Source organism: Muntiacus reevesi, chromosome 2 (genome assembly GCF_963930625.1).
Source record: "Muntiacus reevesi chromosome 2, mMunRee1.1, whole genome shotgun sequence".
In the NCBI taxonomy this organism is placed as follows: domain Eukaryota; kingdom Metazoa; phylum Chordata; class Mammalia; order Artiodactyla; family Cervidae; genus Muntiacus; species Muntiacus reevesi.
Window position 1 is genome coordinate 203,231,184 of NC_089250.1, and position 21,155 is coordinate 203,252,338.

The 21,155-nt window shown below is 50.0% G+C and overlaps 1 protein-coding gene across 6 annotated transcripts in view; it reads left to right on the forward strand.

Moving 5' to 3' along the window:
* IL4R (interleukin 4 receptor) overlaps positions 1 to 11,241 on the forward strand; it is a 52,058-nt gene extending 40,817 nt beyond the window's left edge. For 5 of the 6 annotated variants that reach the window (XM_065924536.1, XM_065924537.1, XM_065924538.1 and 2 more), the window contains 4 exons: positions 3,371 to 3,470; positions 5,454 to 5,532; positions 6,536 to 6,585; positions 7,678 to 11,240. In XM_065924536.1, the coding sequence (XP_065780608.1) occupies positions 3,371 to 3,470; positions 5,454 to 5,532; positions 6,536 to 6,585; positions 7,678 to 9,196 (1,748 nt within the window). In that variant the 3' untranslated portion in view covers positions 9,197 to 11,240. Of the gene's footprint in view, positions 1 to 3,370; positions 3,471 to 5,453; positions 5,533 to 6,535; positions 6,586 to 7,677 lie in introns of all 6 variants that reach the window. The other variant, XM_065924542.1, reaches the window with a different exon arrangement.
* Positions 11,242 to 21,155: the final 9,914 nt, after the last annotated feature.

The following is a 21,155-nucleotide window of genomic DNA, read 5'->3' on the forward strand; positions in this document are numbered from 1 at the left end:
CTCACGGCTTGCAGGATCTCAATTTCCCCATGAGGGCCCAGTGATTGAATCCGGGTCACTCTATTGAAAGCCTAGAACCCTAACCACTAGGCAACCAGGGAACTCTCAGCAGCTAGTATCTCTGCTCCCCACTTTCATTCTGTGACCACTTACCCCAGCCCAATATCTGGTTTCCATATCATGAGATGCCTCTAACTGCAGTCACAGAATTTCCAACTGATGTGGTATACCAGTCAGGGTGTGGGGTAGGTTACAGTAACAAACCCACAAGTTCCACAGCTTAACACTATAGGAATGTATTTGTTGCTCAGGTAACAGTTCAACATGAACTTTGCTGATCCGTAGCTGGTTTTCCTCCTTGTGGCTCCATCATTTTCTAGGACAAAGACTGTTAGCCTTTCTGTATCATGGACAGTCCGGCGAAGCCTGTGGACCTCATCTCAGTATTTTTTGGAGTTGATTCACAATATCGTGTTAGTTTCAGGCGCACAGCAAAGTGATTAATTATGCATACTCATATATCTATTCTTTTTCAGGTTTTTTTCCCCAAATAGGTTATTTAATGAGTACTGAGTATAGTTCCCTGTGCTATATAGTAGGTCCTTGATTATCTCTTTTACTTAAAGTAGTGCGCATATGGCCAGTCCCAGTCTCTCAGTTCATCCCACCCCCTACACCCCTTTCCCCCTTGACAACCCCAAGCCAGAATGATATTTTTAAATGTATGAAATAAAGTACAGAGGATTTCAGTGGAAACCTAATTGTATTGAAATGTGATTATAAAAAGATTTTAAAATATATTTGCTATCTAAGAATATAGGCTTCTTTAATAACACATTAAAAATAGGATCTAGTGGTAGTTCTCATCAATACTGTCATTTCAAAGTAGATGAGCTTAAAGGATATTTTATGGTACTCCTGCCATCGGGTGATAAGAGAATACCTGTGATTTCTGTTGGGGCCTGAGTGACTGATGCTGCTATCACTGTAGCCTGCTCTCTCCATTCCTAATGGGAGGAAATGCCAGGTTTCAGAAGACAGTGAAGGTTTCCCTGGTGGTTCAGTGGTAAAGAATCTGCCTACCAATGCAGGAGACACAGGCTCAGTCCCTGATCTGGGAAGATCCCACATGCCATGGAGCAGTTAAGCCCCTCCGCCACAGCTATTGAGCCTGAGCTCTAGAGCCTAGGAGCCGCAACTACTGAAGTCTGCGTACCCTAGAGCCTGTGCTCCACAACAAGAGAAACCACCGCAATGAGAAGCCTGTGTACTTCAACTAAAGAGTAGCTCCCAATCCCTGCAACTAGAGAAAAGCCTGTGCAGCAATGAAGACCCAGTACAGTCATAAATAAATCAATAAATACAATTATATAAGAAAAAAGAAGCTAGTGAAAATAAAGCTATCATTTCTTTCCCGTCAAAGCTCCCAGACCCCTAAATTCTAATGGCAACCATGTTGGAAGTCCCCAAGTGAAGAATCCCTGCTCTAGGGCCCTGCCATCATCTGAATCCAGCCAGCAGAAAGGGAATGAGAGTGGGGAGACCACAGCTGCTTCTTAAAAGCCTCAGCAAGAAGTGACACACATCATTTCCTCTCAAGTTCTATTGGTGGAACTGGTCACATGGCCACACATAGCTGCAAGGGGTTCTGGGAAATGTAGTCCCTCATGTGACACTCTGTTCCCCTAAACAACGCTTGGCGACTTCAGTAAAGATACTGAATTGTCTCACATAAAATGAAGCCTTACAGGGGAATTCCCCAGCCGTCCAGTCTTTAGGATTCTCTGCTTCCATTGCTGAGGGCCCTTGTTCAATCCCTGGTCAGGGAACTAAGATCCCACAAGCTGCACTACATGGCCAAAAAAACGAAAGAAAAAAAAAATGAGGTTTAACCAATGAATATTGCTAGTCAGTGATGTCACTCCAGAGTCTTGTCTTTTCCTCTGCCATCCCTAGCCTGGGAGCATTGTATCCTTACGTACTGTCACCTCATGGCCCCAGGCTGTCTACTGCAAACACCCTCATGTCCTAGGCCCAAAAGAAATGGAAGGCTGCCACAAGGAGTACATCCCGTGCACCTTTCATCAGGAAGCAAAAACCTTCCAGTCCTAGTGGACTTCCCCTTGCATCTCATCGGCCAGGACTGTCACATGGCCCCTCCCAACTGCAAAGGAGGCTGGGAACTCAAATGCCTGGAAAGGGGAGTAGTTTGGGCCCATGACTGGCCCAAACCTCAGGGTGGGCACATCACAGCCTGGCAAAGAAGAAGGGGAGACAGCCGTAGGGTGGGAGAGGCTGCCCGAGGCATCATGTGAACAATGGGGAGAAGGAAGGACTGTTGGGAACACTCACTGAAGGGAGAGTTCTTCAAAGTGCTAGGTAGCAGGTACCCCACCCCAACCCACCACACGCCCCTCTCAGCATCACTCATCCTGTTCCATCGATGCCTCTTGACCATCTGTCCCCAGCTCTGGGCTGTAAGCGCTATGGGTGGTGCCTGCTCCATGTCTATGTCCATTGTCCAGCATAGCACCAGGCACATAGTAAATGCTTGGGAAAGTTTTATCAAATTGATTTTCCCCTTTGACCTGGAGAAGGGAAGGGAAATAGATTGTGTGGGACGCCTACCACATGCTGGACACTCATTCATTCTTGCCACAAATATATCTTGAGCTCCTACTTCATACTAGACACTGGTCCAGCGCTAGATGCCCAGGGATCAGTGGTGAACAAAATAGACAAGAATCCCTGTTTTTGTGGAACTGACATTTTCAAGGGGGAGACAGAAAATAAACAAGTAAACAGAAATATAAATGAGATCTAGATCTAGTAAGTCCAAGAAGGAAATAAAGCAGGGAAAAGGGATGGGAGAAGGCAACATTAGAGAAGGGGTGGGGGAGAACTTTCTTGACCTGTCAATGAACAAGGAGAGGGGGGCCAGCTCTGTGAATAGACATGCAGGTCCTGCTTCACGTGTATATTAACTCATATAAGCCTCACAGCAATGAGTTAAGTGGTTACTAATCCCGTTGTACAGATGGGGAAACTGAGGCACAGAGTGGGTGAGCCTCTTGTCCTGGGTTGCCAGCAAGTCTCTGACAGAGTCAGGCTTTGAACTGAGGGTATCCACCTCCGAGTCTCTGCTCTTGACTTCAGTGCTTCAGGAAAGAGTGGCAAGTCCAGGATCCTGAGGTGGCCCTGAGCTTTGGAAGAGTAGGGGACAGCGGGGAGGCCAGGGTGGCGAGGGCTCAGAGTGGGGAGCAGGGGCTGAAGCGGCAGCCAGCTCACGCAGGGTCTTGGGGCGTCCTGAGGCCTCAGTCTCCTTCTCTGGGAGTCACCCTGAAGGCTCACGGCTTCCCTCCACTTCCAGACAACGGGGAGACCTTGGAGCAGCGCCTCCAACTGGGCGTCGGCATCTCCTGCGTCATCATCCTGGCTGTGTGCGTGTCCTGCTATCTCAGCGTCATCAAGTGAGTCCTGGGCTTCCACGCCCTGGGGTGTGGAGTGGGCCGGAATTTCCCCTCTCATCTGACAGCTTGCAGCCCTTTCATTCAATGATAGATATTTCCTGAGCAGCTACTCTGTGCAAGGCACTGAACGGACAGGGAGACCCTGTGTCCTTGGGGAGGCAAAAGATGCCAGGCCAACAAGGAACCATGGCTGTTTTCCATAGTGACCCTTGCCCTGAAGGAATTAAGCCACAATGAGCTGGGGGATGTTCCAGGGGTGCAGGGTGGGTCCCTCTGAGGGGTGATGGCCTGACAGTGGGCAGGAGTTGGGAACGGGGCCTTCCTTTGGCAGAAGGGAGATGGATCATACCGGGTGGTAACAGACAGGAATTCTAGACGATTGCCCTGCAGAATCAGGAGACCTGGGTTCGGATCCTGGCCTTGGCACTTAGTAACTGTATGACCAAGTTTCTGAACCTCTGTTCAGCCTTGGGTCCCTATTTCATCAGTCCCAAGGGTCCTGAAGGAGTCCTGGAGCCCTGGGTGCGAGGAGCCTTGTCTCCAAAGAGCATGGGCCCTAGGAATATGGAGTCTCAGAGCCTCAGTCCTCCCACCTCTGAAATGGGACTAATGGGCCCAAGCTGACCACATAAGGAAGGGCGATGGTGGAGGGCTGATGGGGAGTGAGTATCCGCAGTCTGCCAGACACACAGTAGGTGTGCAAGGAATGCGAGGTCCCTTCTCCACGTCTGTCGCTGATACCTCTGAGCCCTCCGGGCTGGTCTTTCCCCTTCTCTGAGCCTCAGTTTCCCCATCATCTGTCCTCTGCACCCCCACTCTCTGTGTTCTAGTTCTCCAACCTCCTTGCTGTTCTTTGAACCCCCCACCCAAGCAAGTTCTTCCTCCGGCTCCTTTGCACGCGCTGTGCTCTCTGCCAGGAAAGCCCTTTCCCCAGGCATTGCTGAGACCCGCACCTCCTCCATCTTCAGTCGCCTCTCGGAAGCCACCTCCTCAGAGAGGCCTTCCTGGATCACACGCTTTATCCCTCTCTAGCCCCTTATCGCCTTTATTTTTATTCCTGGCACTTCTTGTCAGGAATGAATGATGTCATATAGTCATTTCCGCATCTGTCTGTCTGTCTCCGTCGTCTAGAAGGTCAGTTCTGTGAGGGCAGGTGTTTCTGCCTGTCTTGTCCCCTGAAGCCTGGCACAGTGAGCGATACCTAGTAGGTGCTCAGTAAATAGGTGGTCACTAGCTGAGTGGAGTGGGTGGAGGCTAATCCAGAGGCAATCTGAGAAGATTCCCGCCCAGCCCTGACCCAGGAAGGAAGGAGGAATCCCTCGGCCTCTCCGGCCATGCCAGCCTTCTCCATGGCACTGTGTCCTCCGCTGCTCCGGAGTAAAGGCTGTTGAGGGGGAAACCCAGGATCCTCTCTCTGCTCTTATGTGTGTTACGCTCAGCTGCTTAGTCGTGTCCGACTCTTTGTGACCCCGTGGTCTGTAGCCCACCGGTCTCCTCTGTCCGTGGGATTCTCCCGGCAAGAATACTGGAGTGGGTAGCCATTTGTTCCCCTAGGGGATCCTCCCGACCCAAGGATTGAACCCACGTCTCCTGTGGCTCCTACATTGGCAGGTGGATTCTTCACCACTCGCGCCGCCTGGGAAGTCCCTCTGTCGCTGGGGTCTCCCCTAATTCCCAGGGACTTGTTCCCTCTGGGGCGGAGGTGGCCGCATCAGGAACTCCACTCTGGGTAGCAAAGTGCTAGACCCAAACCCAGCTCTGATGCCCCCCGGCTGTCACTTCGCCTCCCCAGACCTCAGTCTCCTGTAGAGTGGGGTTAGCGGTAGAACCTGTTTCACGGGGTGAGGGCGAGGGAGCCAAAAATCTATCAGCGTGATCTCTGAGCCCTAATAAGTATGGGTGACTATGCATTTTTTTTTTTTATGGGAAGAACATCAACCTGTTAGTGATTCAGGGAACAACAACTTGTCCTTTCTTTTTTAGGATTAAGAAAGAATGGTGGGACCAAATCCCCAACCCAGCCCACAGCCCCCTCGTGGCTGTTGTCATTCAGGATTCTCAGGTAGGAGAAGGGGCGGGTGAGGATGCTTTGGGTTGTGTGTATCGGGAAATACAATTCAAGACACACGGGGTGTTAAGGATATCTCTTGACTTTGGGGGTTGCACGTGGGAGGTCAGGAAGATTTCAGGGTAGGTGGAGTCAACAGCTAGAGGCTTTCACTCCCCTTCTTTGGCTTCCGGGAGTATTCTTTCAGCTTGGGGGTGGGGTCCTCTGGAATTGGATTTCTTGCCTTTTTGTGGTTGTTGTTCAGAGGTCTCTGAGGTCCTCTGCATATCGTCTCCTCGGGAAGTACTTGTACCGTGTAGGACAGGAGGTCACAAGGAGTTGAAGAGGGAACAAGTTTTCCGTTTCTTCCTCTTAAGAGCAGGAAACTGCCCCAGGAAGCGCCAGCAAATCCCTCCATTCTCATCGACTTGAATTACATCACAGCCTCTTTCATAAACCACTCACCTGTAAGGAGCGGGAATACTTGAGGCCATCCAGATGGACACTCCTGAGCTAGGAGTGGGGCCAGCTCCCCCAGTGCGATGGCCACATGGAATTTGCCTGAGCACCATCAGGGTTCTCTAGGAAGGGGTGTAGGGGGAGATACAAGTCTGTTTAGAACAGAAGGTCTGTGAGTCCCCAGTTCTCTAGGGACCCTGAGGCAAGCTCTGGAGTTCAGTGGTGCTGGCTTTGAACCCTCACTGTCACTTATCTGCAGGGTAGACTTGACAAGTTGCTTAACTTCTGTGAGCCTCAGTGCCCTCCTGTGGGTTATAGTAGTGGTTATAACAGGGCTGATGTTGGAATTCACTGAGACAATTCACAGGAAGTGAATATTACAGCACATAGCGTCATTTATGTATCAGTTAGCTTTTGCCGTATAACAAATCATCCCCAAATTTGGAAATCTTGATGATGTCAAGTCTCCTTGAGGCAAACAGGTTCTGAGCATCGCTGGATGCCAGGCTGGGTGGGAAGGCCTGTCTGCTCTGTGTCATTGGCTGTCTCTGTGTTTTAGATGCCACTGTGGCAGAAGCGGTCTCGCGGCCAGGAACCAGCCAAGTGCCCGTACGTATATGAACTCAGATTATAGCCTACGTGGATTTGGAAGGGGCTGGAATTAGGGTGGGAGGCCCCATCTTAAAATTGGAGTCACACTCCCCTTGATGTCTGCCTTTCCTTCCTGGGTGTTCAGCACTTGTCCTATGACACTGGGTTTTGAGGGGTGGCAGGGGGAGGGGTGATCTGAGTAGGTCGACTGCCAGCTGAGCCCCCTGAGTTTCATTGGTGGTGGGGGGTGGTCAGTGAACCCCTTTGGGATGCCCAGTCTGTCCTGAGCAAGGCTGATGGCGGTAACAAGCAAGGCATGTGCGTGCGTGCATGGTTGCTAAGTCACTTCAGTTGTGTCTGACTCTTTGCAACCCTGGGGACTGGACTGGAGCCCACCAGGCTCCCCTGTCCAAGGGATTCTCCAGGCAAGAATACTGGAGTGGGTTGCCTTGCTGTCCTCCAGGAGATCTTCCTGACACAGGGATCGAACCCACATCTCTGATGTCTCCTGCTCTGGCAGGCGGGTTCTTTACCACTATCGCCACCTGGGGAGTTGTTTAGAGGTCAGACAAGAAATTCAGGCAAGGCTTAACTGGAGCCCCTGCTGCAGTGGGGAGTGGGGGTGGAGAACAATTAACAGGTTCCCTTGCTCACTACCCAGGGAGGGGCGAATTGGTTCACTATATAGGGTGAGGGCGGGGGTGTGTTCAGGGCTTGGGCTGGAGAGGTGGTAGAGGTGTTTTGCCTGACTCTCTGGTGATGGGGTATGCTGGGGGTATGCGCAGTACCCTGCTTTTGTTCCCAGCACCGTTTTGCTCCCAGCTCTTCAAAAGTGGCAGTTGAGGGTTTGGGTCTTTTTGTATCTTTTGTCCATCGTTTGCCCCAACTGCAGCATGCATGCAGTTATTCTTACTTCCATGTAGTTTCTTAATATTTTGTTGCTCAAGGAGAGGTTTGTTCCAGTGCAGGCATTGCAGCACTGCAGCAAAGGGTCCCAGGTCCCAGCCCGTTTCCCCATCAGTTCAGGGTGATTTTGAGCTGGGCTTTGAAGGGTGAATAGGAGTTTTTCAAGAGGAGAAAGTGAACTCCGATTAAACTTTGTTTTTGTAGACACTGGAAGACTTGTCTTGCCAAGCTCCTGCCCTGTTTACTGGAGCATGGCATGGACAGGGATGAAGACTTCTCCAAGGCTGCTAGAAATGAGCCTTCCCAGGGTCCTGGGAAAGTAGCCTGGCGCCCCGTGGAGGTCAGCAAGACGATCCTCCGGCCAGAGAGCATCAGCGTGGTGCGGTGCGTGGAGCTGTTTGAGGCCCAAGTGGAGAAGGAAGAAGAGGATGTGGAGGAAGATAAAGGGAGCTTCTGCCCATCGCCTGAGAACAGCAGGGGCCTCTTCCAGGAGGGCAGGGAGGACATCGTGGCCCGGCTGACAGAGAGCATGTTTCTGCACCTTCTCAGAGATGAGACTGGGGGCTTTAGTCCACAAGGTGTGGAGGAATCCTGCCTTCCCCCTGTAGAAAATGAGAGTGCTCCGAAGCCCTGGGCCGAGTTCCCAAGGGTGGGGCCCCAGGAAGCATCGTCTGAGGACAAGGAACAGCCTCTGAACCCAGAGTCAAGTCCTCCGGCCACTCCGACCCAGAACCCAGCCGGCCTGGCTCTCCCAGAGATGCCCGCCATCATCTCCGACAACCCCGCTTACCGCAGCTTCAGCACCTTCCTGAGCCAGTCCTTGGGCCCTGGAGAGCTTGACTCGGACCCACAGCTGGACAAACACCTGGGGGAAGAGGACCCTGACATCCCCACTGCCCCCCAGCCGGAACCAGAAACCTGGGAGCAGATCCTTCGTCAGAGGGTCCTCCAGCACAGTGTGGCCCCCGGCCCTACCTTGGCCCCTAGCAGCGGCTACCGGGAATTTGTGCAGGCGGTGAAGGAGGGCGGCGTCCAGGACAGCGGGCTGGCCAGCTTCGGGCCCTCTGAAGAGGCTGGCTACAAGGCCTTCTCCAGCTTACTTGCTAGCAGTGACAGCTGCCCTGCAACTTCTGGGGTTGAGCCCAGCAGCGAGGAAGGGGGCTACAAACCCTTCCAGAACCTCGCTTCTGGCTGCCCCGGGACCTCTATCCCCATTCCCATCCCCCTGTTCACCTTCGGACTGGACGTGGACCCCCCTCACAGTCCTCAGAACTCAGAGTGGCCTGAGTTGGAGCCAGCAGTCAAGGGAGATGATGGACAGAAATCTCTCTTCGCCCCGGTGCCGGCCACGGACCCCCTCAGGGACGACCTGGGCAATGGCATCGTCTACTCAGCCCTCACCTGCCACCTGTGTGGCCACCTGAAGCAGTGCCACGGCCAGGAGGAAGCTGGCAAGGTGCAAATTGTGGCCAGCCCCTGCTGCGGCTGCTGCTGTGGGGACAGGTCCTCACCCCTGCTGAGTCCGCTGAAGGCCCCGGACTCCCTGCCCCAAGGGGACCCACTGGAGGCCAGCTTCTCTACGGCCTCCCTAGCACCCTTGGGTGTCTCAGAGGAGGGGAAGTGCCCTCTGTCCAATGCCCCCAGCCGTGCCCAGAGCTCAGGCCAGACTCCTGCAGTGGCGGCTGTGCTCTCCCCAGGGCCCACGTGCATGGACGCTTCCTAGGTGCATGCCCGTTCCTTGCTGAAGTCTGCAGGGGAGAAGGGGCCTTAATCAGGCCTGCAAAATGCCTCCCCCAGAAGGCCGCCAGGCTGGCAGAGTTTCGGAGGACTCTGGGAACTTTGGAATGAAGTTGTCAGACACTGGGTCTACAGGGACCAGACACCCCCTGCTCCCCTCGCTGGCCTGGGCTCGCCACCTACCATGGGAGTGGGGGGCTCCAGGCAGCTGTGCCCGCAGAGGCACCTGCAGTCATCTGGAGATTCCCCGGGAACCTTGGCTTGTGCACAAGCTGTTGGCCACTTCATTGGTTCACAGCTGCACCAGCAGACTGTCCCTGTCACACTCAAGGCATCTTCTGTTGCTCTGTTACCCAGTTCTTGCCCAGACTCTAGAGTAGCTACCATCATCCCTCTAGATTGGATGCTGAGCCTAGAAACTCACCAAGCCAACAGGGGAATTGACTTGGGAGGCCTTGGGAAATTGAGGTCCAGAAAGGGTGGTCACCTGCCCAGAGATGTCTATTCATTCAACAGAAGTTGACGCTGGGGGCAAGGTCTGAGCTGCAGAGGGGAGCTTAATTAAGCAGAGTTAACCAAGGACATGGTAAATTGTGATTCCTGAGACGTGACAGCTTGTGGCCAGCTTCCCACGCAAGTCTGGGATTCCTGTTAAGCATTGGATCCCCAGAAGAAGCATGCCTCGCGACCTTGGGGCAGATGTGTGCCCCAATGGATGCCGTTGCTGTCATCACTGATTCAGAAGGGGTGGCTCAGGCGCCCTGATCCAGCGAGCTGGGGCAACCAAGACGCTGACACCAGGCACATCACCCGCACATCATCAACTCCCACCTCAGGTTGAGGAATGCTTGTTTGTGTGCATCTCAAAATTTATTTCATCACTTGGTGTTGTGTTTGCTGAGGAGGGTGCAATGGGAAGAGATGGAGTTTTGTATAAATAAAGGTTCTTTATCTCCTTCCCCTCTCCCCCCCTCCCCAACCCTGCCATTTATTAAACAAACATCCTGCCAAGCATCCTTGCAAGTGTTCTATCTCTATTAACTCACAGAATCTTCCCATCCAGAGGAACTGAGGCCAGCCCAAGAAGTTAAGTAACTTGCTGTCTCTGCTTGGGTTTCCCCGAGACTGGGATTCAAGTGAAGTTCATTGAAATAGGAGGTGATCCCAGGAAGCCCTGCTTGGAGAATGGGAAAGGGAGCAGGGAGGCGCAGGAAGCAATAGAGGTGTTATCACAGACTGCCAGAGCAGGCAACAGCTGCTTCAGCCTCTGGGGGCTTCAGAAAGCCAGGCACAGTGCTTGCCTAGAGGTGGGGAGCTGGGCTGTTTATCCTCACACTCCCACCTGTCCTTGGTTGAGGGCTGCGTCCAGGGGCATTAACTCCCCAGCACTTCTAGCTGCTGCAGGAAAAAGCCCTCAGGTTGAGAATAGGGGGCTGTTGGAGCAGCCTCTGTCACAGGGAGGAGATGCAGGCAGGGCTGTACTGGCAGCTGCTACTTTGCCAAGGTCACTCAGCCAGTAGCCGACTGAAGCTGAGCCCATGCAGGATCTCCATCGCCCAGGCTCTTTGTAGGTGATCTGTGCTTGACATCTGGGTGGTCGGTGTGTGGTGTGGGCCTCAGACGTGCAGGCCGGGGATCTTAATTAAGCTCCTTTGTCTGCAATCATTCTATATTTCTGAGTCGCCGCCCTGACTGCCATGCTTGCAAAATGAGGGGCTGTTTGAAATTCCTTCCGCTCTGGCATTCTCCGTAATACACAATAGAGGTGATGGGGAGCTCATTACCTCACATGTAGCCTGATATTTGTGAGAACACTCCTTTGTGCTGAACCCGAATCTATCCCTTTAGCTACCTGAATCACCACCCTCCACACAGTTTGCTGATGGAGAAACGGCTCTAGAAGGGAAAAGAGACTTGCCCAAGGTCATGCAGCAAGCTGCAGCAAGCGACAGAACCCAGACTAGTCCTCTGCACCTGTTGTCTTCAAGAGAGCTTTGTAATAAAATGTAACAATTTAAAATAAAAGTATTTAGGACCAAGCAACATGCTAAGTGCCATCCACTGACTGTGTCACAGCTCTAGCGAGCAGGTTATTATCCCAATTTTATAGATAAGGCATCTGACCCAGAGAGGCTGAGGTTTAGCTCAGGGTCACACAGCTGGAAAGTCTGGAAACTAGGATTTGAATCCAGGTCTGACTGCAGGGTTCCCAACCACCATGATGTACCATCTCATGAACAGCGTGGCACCAACTTGAATGTCAGCTCGGATTCACTTAGCCTGTGAGTCATCTTAGAAAATCGAATTTTAAAACTAAGCATCCAACAGAGAAAACACTCGGGTGAGTGCTGGAGAGTTGGTTGGGTTGTAAGTCCAACAGAATTGAGACTGACTCATTCTCTCCCCAGGATGTTGTGAGACCCAACTTGTCAGCTGAGGCTCTTATTACAGAATTCTCTGGGCTCTGGGAAACTGGAATGGAGAACTACACAGAGACACTTCCCATCTATTTTTCCTTACCTTGAGCACATACTGTGATCTTAGTTCCCTGACCAGGGATCAAACCCATGCCCCCAGCAGTGGGTGTGGCGGCTTAACCGCTGGACCACCAGAGAGGTCCAGTCTCTTATCTGGATTAACATCCACCCTCCCAGGCTCAGGGAAGCTGGTGGGAGGTCACTGTTCTGGCTTCCCCACTCCCTTTCTCCATCTTAACACAGGGAAGGAAGAAGCAGAGAGCAGGAAAGCCACACATCCCATCAATATTTACTGAGAAGCTGCTATGTGCTAGGCACCGTGCTGGGTGTGAGGAAACAGTCCCTTCCCTCCCGGATCTTACAGTTGAGCGGGAGAGACACATATTAAAAAGACAAAAGGAGGGACTTCCCTGGTGGTCCAGTGTTTAAGACTCTGGGCTCCCAATGCAGGTTCAATCCCTGCTCAGGGAACTAGATGCCATATACCACAGTTAAAGATTCTGCATGCTGCAACAAAGATTGAAGATCCCACATATAGCAACTAACACCCAGTGCAGCCAAATTTTTTAAATAGCCGGGAAGACCCCCTGGAGAAGGGAATGGCTACAATTCCAGTATTCTTGCCTGGAGAATTCCATGGAAAGTAAAACTGTTAGTCGCTCAGTTGTGTCTGACTCTGCAATCCTATGGACTGTAGCTGGCCAGGTTCCTCTGTCCATGGGATTCCCCAGGCAAGAATACTGGAGTGGGTTGCCATACCCTTCTCCAGGGGATCTTCCCAACAGGGATCAAACCCAGATCTCCTGCTATGCTGGCATATTGTTTACTGTCTGAGCCACCAGGTTAGCCCTGGAGAATTCCATCGACAGAGGCGCAGAAAGACACGACTGAGCGACCAACATTAATATAAATACACAAAAGGAAAAAACCCCACAAACCCTGAAAGGTGCTATGAAGAAAATAGGAGTCTGAGATGGGGCGGGGCGGGGGGGGGATTAACAGAGGTCTTTAGGGAGGTGACATTTGAACTGAACCCTCCTTGACTAGGAGAACCAGGATGGTCTGGAGGAAGAGTATTCTAGGCAGAGAACAGATCAAAGGGCAAAGGCCGCAAGGTACCGGGAGTTTGGCACGTTCACATATAGAGAGATCAGCTACAGCAGTGAGCCGGGAACAGTTGTGAGACATAAGGTCAGCCAGGGCTGGAGGAAGGAATTTATATTTGGCTTAAATGCACATTAGCCCCACCCACTGAGAAACATGGTCCAGTAGACACATCTCTCTTCAGTCTCCCCAGTCCCAAAATGAAGTCCATCCATAAGCAGGAGTCCAGGAGAGGAAGTGGAGGCACTGGAGGTGTTCCTCCAATAGGAATCCCTCTCACCTTGCACAAGTGGAGCATGAAGGTTGCTCCTGACAACAGCCACTGGGGTGGTTAAAATCCTCGTTGCTGACAACTCTCACTCAGGAGTAAAGTGATTCCCACCAGAAATGTGTTGATTAGCACAGGGGTGGGTACCTTCCCTGGTGGCTCAGTGGTAAAGAATCCCCCTGCCAACGCAGGAGACAGGAGTTCGTGTCTAATTCAGGAAGACCCCACGTACAGCAAAGTCTGTGTGCTACGACTATTGAGCACAGGCTCTGGAGTCTGGAAGTCACAAGTACTGAAGCCTGCATGCCTAGAGCCCGCGCTCTGCAACAAGAAAAGCCACTGCAATGAGAAGCCTGCGCCCCACAACTAGAGAGTGGCCCTCGCTCATCACAACGAGAGAAAAACCCGAAAAGCACGGAGACCCAGCACAGTCAGAAATAAATAAATAAATAAAATTATAGCACAGGGGAATGGCTGGCCGCCAGGGTCTTTCTTGGGAATTTCTTTGCAAAAGATTTTTTAAAATTCCCTTAAAATCTGATCTTGACCTTCCAGGCACTGTTCTTCAAATTAGGCAGGGATTGCTAGGTCTTGTTAAGGCCCAGACTCTATAACTGCCCTGTCTCCTTTATCTGCCTGTGTCTTCTTCTTCTTTTTTTTTTTTTTTTTTTTAATTCATAAAATAGGAAGGATTACAAAATCTGCATTGGAAGGTCATCCTAAAGATAATCTACATTATCACCGTCTTCATCCTCTCCTGGGTTTACTCCAGCCTGGAGGGGGGGCACAGATGATAAGAGAAAAAAGGTACAAGCTGCTATAATGTACGTGCAGAGAAGCAGAGAGCAAGCAGGCAGTCAGGCAAGAAAAGGAAATTTATTAGAGGGAAAAGAGGATAACGGGCTCTTAGGCAGAACCAGCGTTCTCCCTTTCCGATGGAGTCCTTCTTATACTCCACCAATGAAAAATTCTCTGAAGCAGTTGTCAGGCGCGTGTAATCTCCTCGGTTCTGTCTCATCTCAACAAAAATTTGAAGCACCAGACATTAAAGCCCGTGGTGCGTCACAGCTCTTGGACAGACCATGTTACAGCTCTGTTACAGCTCAGTTTTATTTAGAAAACTGCAAGAAAATACATCCTCGAGGCATGAGGGAATGCCGACCCAAAGACTCCAAGAGAAGAGAGAGCCCCGGCCCTTTGGCTCCTCTTTTTATGTTTTTTCCACCCCCCTGGGCCTGCCCTATGTAAATTGGGCTAACCAGGAGTGCTGTTTATTCTACCTGAGGTCCTCACTCCAGTCCTTGGACCTTCCTTTGACCTTCCTTTCTTTTATTTTCGCGGGCTCTTCCCTTCCTTGTCTTTTAACCACCGCCATTCAGGACTCCTGTTTTCTATTTTAACTACCAAACAGTGATGATCACGTAGCCAGAGGTCTGGAATCTGGTGGTCTCGCAGCTTTGAGAAGATAGGCGCCAGTGAGATAACAGGATGCCATTTGGGGCGATTTGGTCAGTCTCACAGATCACTGTGCTTTATTCTTTGTTTGCGAGGTCAACATAACGAGCCATTTTATTGGTGAGACCCCATGCTGACCCTTAAGAAATCTAGCATTCTCAGCCCCAGCCACTGCTCTGGGCTTCCTCTCATGGACTAAAAAGGAAATGTTGCCATTTCAGTCAACACAAAATGGTACCTGCCACTCTGTGCAGTTCTTAGTCGCTCAGTCGTGTCCTGCTCTTTGCAACCCCATAGACTGTAGCCCACCAGGCTCCTCTGTCCGTGGGGATTCTCCAGGCAGGAGTACAGGAGTGGACTGCCATGCCCTCCTCCAGGGGAATCTTCCCAACCCAGGGATCGAACCCAGGTCTCTCGAATTGCAGGCAGATTCTTTACTGTCAGAGCCACCAGGGAAGCCCAGCTGCCAGTCTAGTAAATAACAAATGCTGCCCACCATCAAGCCATCAGTGACTGCAGATGACGGTTTCTGGTGAGCAGTGTCAGATTCGTGATCTCCCAAGATTTAACTGTGGGACCAGGGACTAGGCTTGATCACTCAAGAGCTTTTATACAGCAGAGTTTTATTAAAATGTAAAAAGGGACAGAGAAAGCTTCCAACACAGACATCAGAAGGGGAACAGAGAGTGCCCCCCCAACCCCCGCCCCAGCTAGTTTTAGCAAGCTGTTTTATGTCTGTTTCATCAGTTCGGTCTCTCAGTCGTGTCCAACTCTTTGCGACCCTATGGACCGCAGCACGCCAGGCCTCCCTGTCCATCACCAACTCCCGGAGTTTATGTCTGTTAGAAAGTTATGAGTCAGATAAGAGATGCTCCTCAAGGCTGACAGAGTTTCATCAGGCCCCTCTCCCACAATATGCAATTTTAAGATAGGATGGCACGAGGTATGACGTCCCCCAGCCATAAACAATTTATATGAACACTGGTTTGTTGAGCTACTATCGGCCAAAAGCTGATCTTAGGTGGAACCATTTTGAAGAAAGGCAAATTCCAAAGCAAATACATAATTTCATTAACATAGCTTAAGGAAAACATTTCCATAAGAAAAACACATTGGTCAGCTCAAGGTTTGAGAAAAGTTAAGTTCAGGAGGAACCAGGTGTTGTAGCAACACAGAATTTTAATAGACACTTGCAGCCTATTTCCTCCGTTTGGAGACCCCTGGCCTTCCTGCCTGTTACCCTCTCACAGTTACCCCCTTCCTCCATCCCAGGGAGCCCCGAGGGAAATCAGGATGGTGAAAAACAGGATATTTGCCCTAGATAGTTAAGATGTATATCAAAGTAGTAATTTCAGTAAGCCCAGACTCTTGCTTCTTCCCATACAGAGAAAAACACTAAAAATCATAAGTTTGAGATTCTGTTTTTGTAATTAGAAGTAATCTTTTGATGTTCCTCTGCATCTTTTTTTTCCCCCTTAGCAAAGTCTCCTGTATATTCTGGCTGCTCCCTGACCTTTTTGGAACAGAGCCTTAGAGCTATCTGAGAGGTTGTGTCTCTGGCTACATAGTTCTCAGTAATGTCCCCAAATAAAACATAATTCTCCACTTTCAGGTTTTCAGGATGAAGAAAAACAGGATATTGGCACGAAATAGTTAAGATGTACATCAAAGGAGTAATTTCAGTAAGCCCAGACTCTTGCTTCTTCCCATACATAAACACTAAAATCATTAGCTTGAGATGTCTGTTTTTGTAATTAGAAGTAATCTTTTGATGTTCGACTACACTTTTTTTCACCCCTCAGCAAAAACGCCTGTATATGCTGGCTCCTCCCTTACCTCTTTGGAACAGAGCCTCAGAGCTATCTGAGAGGCTACATAGAGCTATCTGTGGTTACATAGTTCTCGGTAATGTCCCCAAATGAAAAATAATTCTCAACTTTTAGGTTGTGCCTTTTTTTTTTTTTCAGTAGACACTCCAAACCTCCATGGGAAGCCCCCAGTAACCCCCGCTGCAATTGGCTGATCCTAACACAGAAGACCATCCCTGCCCTCCACCCTCACGCTCTAGCTTCTGCCTATTCCTTCGGAGGCAGGAGACAGGTGGACTCCAGGCCACACACTTACAACTAGCCTCCTGTTCGTATTTCTTGAAGCCAGGAATAGATGGGCTCTGGGTTAGACATTTACAGCCAGCCTCCTGTTTATATTTCAGATAGAAATAACAACAGGAACAGGGTAAATAGCTGAATTTTGCCTTCTGGGAACACTTGAAGATCACAGTAATGGGGAATTAAGCCCTGCTTGGGTAAAAGATCAAGAAGTCACAAATTTCTCATCCTTGGGGTCAGGGAGAACTCAACTGCACATGCACAAAATGGTACCTGCCATTCTGCGTTACAGTTCGTCACTCAGTCCTGTCCAACTCTTTGCGACCCCATGGACTATAGCCCACCCGGCTCCTCTGTCCATGGGGATACTCCAGGCAAGAATACTGGAGTGGTTTGCTCCAGTCCCACTCCGAAAGTCCCCGAAGCATGACTTTCTCTAAGCTCGTATGTTGGCATGTTACTCTGCTTTTCTAATAAACGACTTACTTTGCTCTCTACTTTCTGTCTCCTTGTCAAAAGTTTTTTCAAGGCAGATAAGAGCTGGACCCTGGTGGTCTAGTGGTCAGGATTCAGCACTCTCACCACCGCAACCCTCGTTCGATCTCCGTCTCGCTTCCAGCTGTTGCTCACTGCTGTCTCTCCAAATTTGCTTTGTGGTCAGGACTTCCTCACACCAGGCCCGGTGATTCACTCCTTTGCTGAAATATCGATTGAGTAATTACTCCTGAAGAGTGATTGTTGAAGCAAAAATAAATTTCTCAAATTATGATCACGGATCAAAATTTTTACTTTATGTTTTTTAGAGAGACAATCAGAAAAGAGGATATTGGTTCAAGGAACAATCTTAGAGTGTTACCAAACTCAAGTTCACGCGCCCAATGCACAGTGAAACCAAACAAGCCAAAACTTTGGCGTTTGCAGCAGAGAAACGTATATTGCCGGGCCGTGCAAGGAGACGGGTGGCTCGTGCTCAGAAAACCCTGAACTCTCCAAACTCCGAGGGGTTCAGCAAAGCATTTTTAAAGGGCAGGTGAGGGAGTGGGGAGTCACAGGGTGTGTGATCAGCTCATGCACTATTCTCTGATTGGTTGATTGGTGAGGTATCAATTTTTAGGCGCTCGTAAGTCTGGGGCTCATCTGCATCAAGCAGTTAATTTCTTCCATTTGGTGGCGGTTTTAGCATCCATAAATCAGCTGAGGAAGTGTTATCTAGGGACTTCAGAGAGGAGGAGCGACAGCAGACGGTATGGAGGAGGGTTCTGTCCCCAGATGGCCCCATAGAGTCCTACTCTGTGTGACATCAGGAAGGGGTTTATAGCAACATAAACGGGTGTCTAGAATAAGGCTATCCAACAGAAATTTTTGCTATGATGGGAAACTTCCACTGTGTCCAATCCCGTGGCACTAGTCACCTGTGGTTGTTACAAGCTTGACATGTGGTTAGTGCAGCTGAGGAAATGATTTCTTTAATTTTTATTGAATTAATATTTAAATAGTCACAGGTGGCTGGTGATTACAGTAGGGACAGTTCAGGGCTAGATTATTAGAGCTCAAGGTACAATTTTATCAATTGCCTCAGCGTGGAGGAGAAAGGATATTGGTCCGGAGAGATGAAAGGAGAGAAATGGGTCAGACTGCCTCAAATGTTTGCCCCAGAACTATGGAGGGATGGGGTCTAGTGGATCTGGTGGGACCAGTGTGAGACGGCCGGCCACGTAAGAAGTAGGCAGCCAGTGTGGGCAGAGCGAGATGCTAGCAGTGTGAGTCTCCCACCATTCCCCTCAAGTCTGGACCAGAGGTGTGGCGTGCAGGAGAGAGGTCCCACAGTAGCAGCACCAAAGAGGGCTGGGTGTGCCCCTTAGGAAGTTCTCAAAACCTGGAGAGACCTCCAGAGACACTGAATTCAGGGTCTCTCCAACTCAACTCCACATATCCCCAGACTTGATTTTGCAAAGATTTATCCAGGGGGGTGGGGATGGCAAGGTGGGGGCTGTTTCCACTTTAGTTTAAAAAAACAAAAAACAAACAAAAAAAACCCCTACTTACCACTTTTTTTTCTGATTACTAAACTGGCACGTGCTGGCCTTCTCTGATTCAGAGAAAACCTAAAGGTATAAATAGGAAAGTGAAAACCACCGGAAATCCCATCCCCCGCGCAGGCACCTGGCACCACGTGGGCGGTCCCCAAATGTATGTTTGTTTTTAAAGGTGTATCTCTGTTAACATCCTGTTAAATAACCTTTCTGACATTACTTTCCCACGAAAGTTATTAATTAAACAGGCACACATCCACACAAACAGCTAGAAGTTTCTGAGTCCCCGCTGCAGGAGAGCCGTGATCTCACTGGATCCTCACAGCAGCCAGAGACCTGTGGGTGAGACATTTCCATGATGCACCCCGACTGCTAACCACTCTTGTCTGCCGTTTGTCTAGATTCTTCTACCCCTTTTACAGGTGAGAACACTGAGACCCAGAGAAGCAAGGGCTCTGCACTCATCTGCGTCAGTTTTGAACCTACCTTTGCCAATTCGGAGCTGCGTGACTGGGCCTCAGTTTCCTCCCATCAAAGATGGATAAGAGAAGTTCCCTGGCAGGCCTCAGTGGTGGGGTGAGGAGTGGATGTCTTGATGGGTGTAGGCCAGGCGATGCCCAGCTGCTCTTGTGATTAACCTGCCTAAGCTCCCTGACAGCGGTAGAACAGCGCCAGATCCTCCTTAAAATCTCACCCTGTTCCAGCTTTATTAAGAGCTGAGGACACGAGGCCAGGGGAGAGCAGATGGGCTGGAGACCAGCTCCTTGGTTCTTGCTGCCCCCTAGTGGCCTATTCTTGCCCTGCGCCTGCATAAGTGCCCCGGGAGGTGCCACACCCAGAAAACTAGACCTGGGGTATCTCCACCCTCCCCACCTCACCTCTCTTTCATCCCTGCCTTTCTCCTCCATCTCCTCCATCTCCTCCAGCACCTGGTAAAGAGCTTGACTTCGGCTAGGAACTCAGGGTGCTCCAAGGACCAGCGGTGTGGCTCAGAGCCCGTCGTGCCGTCTATGCTTCCTTCCTCCTCTGTAAAATGGGAATAATAATAGTACTCACTTCATGGATGTTAGAGTTAAATGTATTCATACACGTAGGGCTTAACGAGCTGCCTGCACATAGTTAGTGGTTTCAGAATGTTTCCTAGCGTTATTGTTATTATACTGAATGGGTCTGTGGGTGTCATGGAGTGAAAGTGACACTCAGTCGTGTCTGACTCTTTGTGACCCCATGGACCATACAGTCCATGGAATTCTCCAGGCCAGAAAACTAGGGTGGGTAGTCATTCCCTTCTCCAGGGAATTTTCCCAACTCAGAGATTGAATCCATGTCTTCTGTACTGCAAGCAGATTCTTTACCAGCTGAGCCACAAGGGAAGCCCAGGTGAGGGCATAAAATATAATTAAAGGAAATAATAACATTTTAAATTTAATGGGCCGACTGGACCAATAGAAATCCGAGACAAAAACTGTCCTGAAGGAATGACCCCACCGACTGTATTTGTATGTGTCCACACCACTTCTACAAGCCATCCGCACGCAGAATCAGAGTTTGTATATTTGCACAGGTTTATATCATGCATTTCTCATCATATATTCACATATATTATACGACAGGTCTTTCCAGAGAAGGAGAGCAAAACAAGAGAGACCAAAATGCAGAGAGAGAGAGAAACACAAAACGAACTTCTACTTTGAAACTTGACTCCAACCACAAAGTGACTTCTGACTCAAGCTGTAGACTGATTCCCGACCCAGCTGTGGACCTATTCGTGATCCTGGCTGCACATAGGCCTCAGCCACATGCTCACCCCTAGCCCTGGCCACAGAATAATTTTTGACCCCAGCCCAGAGACCAGTCTCTGACTCTGGTCACCCAGACCCCTCACTCCTATCCACTGACACCCCACCCTATCTGGGAATTGGCATTTTCTGACTTCAGCTGGTAAATTCAGCTTGAGTTGGTCAACATATCTGGTCTGTCTCTCCTTCCTCTCTTCCATGGAAGTGAGGAGAAAGCTCATAGTTCTCCTTTCTAATCAAACAGGACAGAGTTAAGAAAGGCCCCTTTGCCACCTTCTGTTCTGCTTTGGGTGTGATGTCTGGTGGTTTGGCAGCCATCTTGTGATCATGAGGGGACAACCATGGAGAAGAAAGATAGTGTTCTGAATGTTACAGAGTGAGAGAAAAAAGGATCCTGGATCCTTGATGATATCACCAAGTGATCAAACTGACTTCTGGATTCTGAAGTAAACCATAAACATGCTTTTGTTTAAACCACGAAGATTTCTTTTGTAATCACAAAGCACCTTTAAAGACTATAGTCGGTAGAGTAACAGACCCCTAAAAATGTTCATATCCTAATCTCTGGAGACTGTGGACATGTTACACTGCAAGGGAGAATCAAAGTTGCAGATGGAATGACGATTGCTAATTAACTGACCTTGAGATGGGAGGTTATCCTGATTATGTGGATGGGCTGAGAGAATCACAAAGGTCTATAA